Below are 4,255 nucleotides of genomic sequence, written 5' to 3' on the forward strand. Positions count from 1 at the left end.
TCCCCAGGCTTAACTCCTCTCAGCATGACTGTTTCTTTCATTTCATCTTCTCAGACAGTCCAAACTGTTTGTACTGATTGACGTTAAGTTGCCTGCCAGACTTCCTTTATCCTTTAAATTCTTTTATTTTACTTCCTTTTAGAGTAACTTCCACTTCTCCGTTTTCTGCCAAAGCTGTGGGCGTTGGCTTTTCCCAATAATTAAGTAAGCGCCTGAAGGCAGCAGCGGGGCATGTGGCCACTCCCCAAAGCTGACACACCTGTCTGCTGCCTTGTGAAAGGAATCATCCGTGGTATTTTTGGTTGAAAAGATACCCAAATGTCTCCAAAATAAATACAGAGATCTTTGAAAACGAGTCAAATTTGATCCAATGACAACAGCAGGCTTGAACAGGGTTTCTATTCCAGTATATAATGTTCTCTGTGTGTGTAACATCTCCGACGCAGAATCTTCCGAGCAGCACTTGAAGGCAGCGCTGCAGAGAAGACAGCAGAAGGGGAGATGTAGCTGTGGAGTTTGCGTCAGTCTGATCTGAGATCTGCGAGCCATGGAGGGCGGAGGAGGACTGTCGGACGAGGCCGCGGCTGCTGCCTGCAAACAGGGAGACCCCATCACCACGGTAACCCTACCCCTACCCCTACCCCTAACCCTCCTTAACATCTACTTCATCTTTCACATGTAGTTCTGTCTCTGGGGGACGCCAGACAGAAGGGGTGTGTGTGTGTGTGTGTCTCTCTCTCTCTGTCTGTGTGTGTGTGACTGTGTGTGTGTCTGTCTGTGTGACTGTGTGTGTGTGTGTGTGTGTGTGTGTGTAATGCAGTCGAACCTGTTGCCTTCAGACCTTCAGATACCAGAAGGCAAACTTTAATAACTTGAGAAAAACTCCATTTGAAGAGATGTTTTTGTGTCACTTAAGAGATTTAGAGCAGGATTTAGACTCTCATGCAGCCTACAGAGTCACAGCTATAATAATAATAATAATAATAATAACTTTTATTTATATAGCGCTTTTCATGAAACCCAAGGACACGTTACAGAATGACTGTGGCTAAGCTAAAGGAGGTTGTAGGCTGTGGTGAACAGCTGGTGTTTGAGGAGTTATTTAAACATGTCCAGGGATGTACCATTGTGGATATCTGGAGGGAGGGGGTCCCAAAGGGATGGGGCTGCAACGCTAAACGCTCCGTCTCCGAAGGTACAGAGTCTGGTGTGGGAAACGGAGAGCAGGCCAGCGTCTGAGGACCGCAGGTTTCGGGGTGGGGTGTATGGATGGAGGAGGTCGGAGCGGTACTGTGGGGGCCGGGGCCATGGAGGGATTTGTAGATGAGATGGAGTATTTTATATGTGATGCAGGACTTGATTGGGAGCCAGTGAAGGTGGATGAGGATTGGGGTGATGTGGTGCCAGGTCTTGGTGTGGGTGAGGACCCCAGTTTTGGACATACCTGGTCTAGGGTTTTGTAGACTTGTAACTCTTTAACCGTATCTATCTGGCTATTGAACAGCTCCCAGCGGCAAATTCCCTCAATACAGTTGGTTGTCGAAAGTGTGTGTGTGTTTGTGCTTGTTTAACTATATTTGTGGGGACCAAAAACCGGGAGTCCAGTATACTTGTGGGGTCCCGACAGCTTTGTGGGGTCAAAATGCTGGACCCCACAAGTTTAAAGGGCTGTTTGAGGGTTAAGACTTGGTTTTAGGATTAGGGTTAGAATTAGGTTATGGTTAGGGTGAGGGTAAGGGTTAAGGTTAGGCATTTAGTGGTGATGGTTAAGATGAGGGTATAGGGTTAAGGTTAGGCATTTAGTTGTGATGGTTAAGGTTAGGGTAAGGGTTAAGGTTAGGCATTTAGTTGTGATGGTTAAGGTTAGGGTAAGGGTTAAGGTTAGGGTAAGGGTTAAGGTTAGGCATTTAGTTGTGATGGTTAAGGTTAGGGTAAGGGTTAAGGTTAGGGTAAGGGTTAAGGTTAGGCATTTAGTTGTGATGGTTAGGGTAAGGGACTAGGGAATGCATTATGTCAATGACGGGTCCCCACAAAGATAGTGCCACAAACTTGTGTGTGTGTGGTGTGTGGGAGGGGGGTTATGGTTATGGTAAACAGATGTTTAAAGTGAATGCTAATTGTGTTACCTTCAATATGCTGCCTATTACAGTGTTAGGGGCGTAGTCAACAACATGGTTTTGTTGCATGTCCTCAGTCTTACCCTACAAATACACACACGCACACACACACACACACACACACACACACACACACACACACACACACACACACACACACACACACACACACACACACACACACACACACACACACACACACACACACACACTCACACACACTTCCTTCGTAGCCTAAATGGCAGAGTATACATACATATGAAAATACAAAGATATTGAACAACATTGCTTATTTGTGACAATCACATAGTGACAGTAATCATAATTAGCCAGGAACCATGTTTCACACGCTCACTTCCGTTGTCGCTTATGTATTTGTGTTCATCCTGAATAAATATCTTTTATATATATATATATATATAAAAGATATTTTTCTTTTTCATAAAACAATGACTCAAACTGATGAAAGGATTATCAAAAATAGTTGTTGATTAATGTAATAGTGGATTCCTCTTGGTGTTCTGTGTGTGCAGGACTACATGCTGCAGCAGACGAATCTGCGGGTCAAAGATCCCGCCAGATCTCTGGACTTCTACACCCGAGTCCTGGGCATGACGTGAGTCCCCGAACCGCTGCATCCCTACTTATAGAACAACCTATACAGAACCACCCAGCCCGTTGACCGTGCCACTCTGTGTTTTTCTGGGTCGAAATTTCAACATTTTGTTGTTCTTTTTCTCCACTTTTCTCCACGTTTTTGTAGATTTTATTCAAATTTTTTGTCACTTTGTTTCCGATTTTTTTGTCACTTTTTGGCCGTTTTTTTTTAATTATGTTTTTGTCAACAAGTTATTTGTGGCTTTTTCCGATTTTTTTTTTGGTCACGTTTTTTGTCGATTTCTTTTCCCTGCATTTTTTTAGCTTTTTTTTCCAACATTTGTCACTTTTTTCAACATTCTTTTGTCATAGTTCTGTTATAGAAAGTTTTTGAAAACGGGTTTTTGTTTTGTGTTTTTATAAAGATTACCCAAAAATTCAATGGATTCCATACATGCTCTTCGCACGTACAATTCATGATCACTACTTTTTTATTGAATTTTGGATGTTTTATTCAAGTTTTAGCATTTATAAAAAACTGTATATGGTTTCAAAACTGTATTCTGACTAAACTTTGAGACTTTGATGTCTTTGATTATCCATCAACAGGCATTCCTCTAATATTAGTCTAAATATTTCATCATTTCTGCTTTTTTAACTCAAACATTAGGTATAGTTTCCTTCAAATGAGGATTATTGTCCATGAATTCCAAATAATTGTAAACCTAGAAGTAATAACTTGGTGTTAGTGGTGTTTGGTGGTTGGGTAACAAAAGCTTAAAAAAGGCAACAAAAACAGAAAAAAAACATCAAAAATGTTGAAGAAAGGGATATAAATATCAGAAAAAGCATCAGAAAGGTTTTATGAGTCAAAATTTTAAATGAAAAACCTTTATCAACGTGGCTTTCCCCAATGTTTTTTTTCAATTTTTTCAACGTTTGTCGAATTCTTTTTTTTTTTTTTTACATTTGTCACTTTTTTTTCGACGTTTTTAAAGCTTTTTTTCAACATAGTTTTTTCTTCAAATGCTATAAAATTAAATAAAACACCCAAATTTAATGAAAGTAATGAACTGATCATTTATTTGACTTGTTAAGACCGTTGTATGGAACCACGTGATTTTTTGGGACAATTTGTTTGAAAGAAAACCCAAATTTTCTGATATAGAAACTTTTTGAAAATGGATCAAATTCAAAAATATTAATAAAAATAAATAAATAAATAAGAAAATGGATCAAATTTAACCCGAGGACATCCCTTTGAGTCAGTCGTAATCAGCCATGCACACAGGTTCCTGAAAGATCCATCACACATACTATATATAATATAATAAAATGAATATGGACTGTACTCTTTAATGAATATGGACTGCTCCCAACTGGCAGACGCTATAGAGCCAGTAGGTGCAAAAGCAACCGCCTTAAAGGGCACCTACCGTTTTGTTCAACCTGGACCCTATTACCCTAGGTTTTTGGGTCTGAGGGCCCTATTTTAACGATCGAAGCGCACGGCGTGAAGCGCTTGTACTTAGTGTCTTCAT

The 4,255-nt window shown here is 40.4% G+C and overlaps 1 protein-coding gene across 1 annotated transcript in view; it reads left to right on the plus strand.

Moving 5' to 3' along the window:
• The first annotated feature begins 261 nt into the window (after positions 1–261).
• The window catches only part of LOC120546516 (lactoylglutathione lyase-like), a 7,294-nt gene continuing 3,300 nt past the window's right edge, over positions 262–4,255 (plus strand). The window contains exons 1-2 of the mRNA XM_039781465.1: positions 262–619; positions 2,651–2,733. Coding sequence (XP_039637399.1) covers positions 548–619; positions 2,651–2,733 — 155 coding nt within the window. The 5' untranslated portion in view covers positions 262–547. The remainder of the gene's footprint in view (positions 620–2,650; positions 2,734–4,255) is intronic.

Source organism: Perca fluviatilis, chromosome 18 (genome assembly GCF_010015445.1).
Source record: "Perca fluviatilis chromosome 18, GENO_Pfluv_1.0, whole genome shotgun sequence".
Lineage (NCBI taxonomy): Eukaryota > Metazoa > Chordata > Actinopteri > Perciformes > Percidae > Perca > Perca fluviatilis.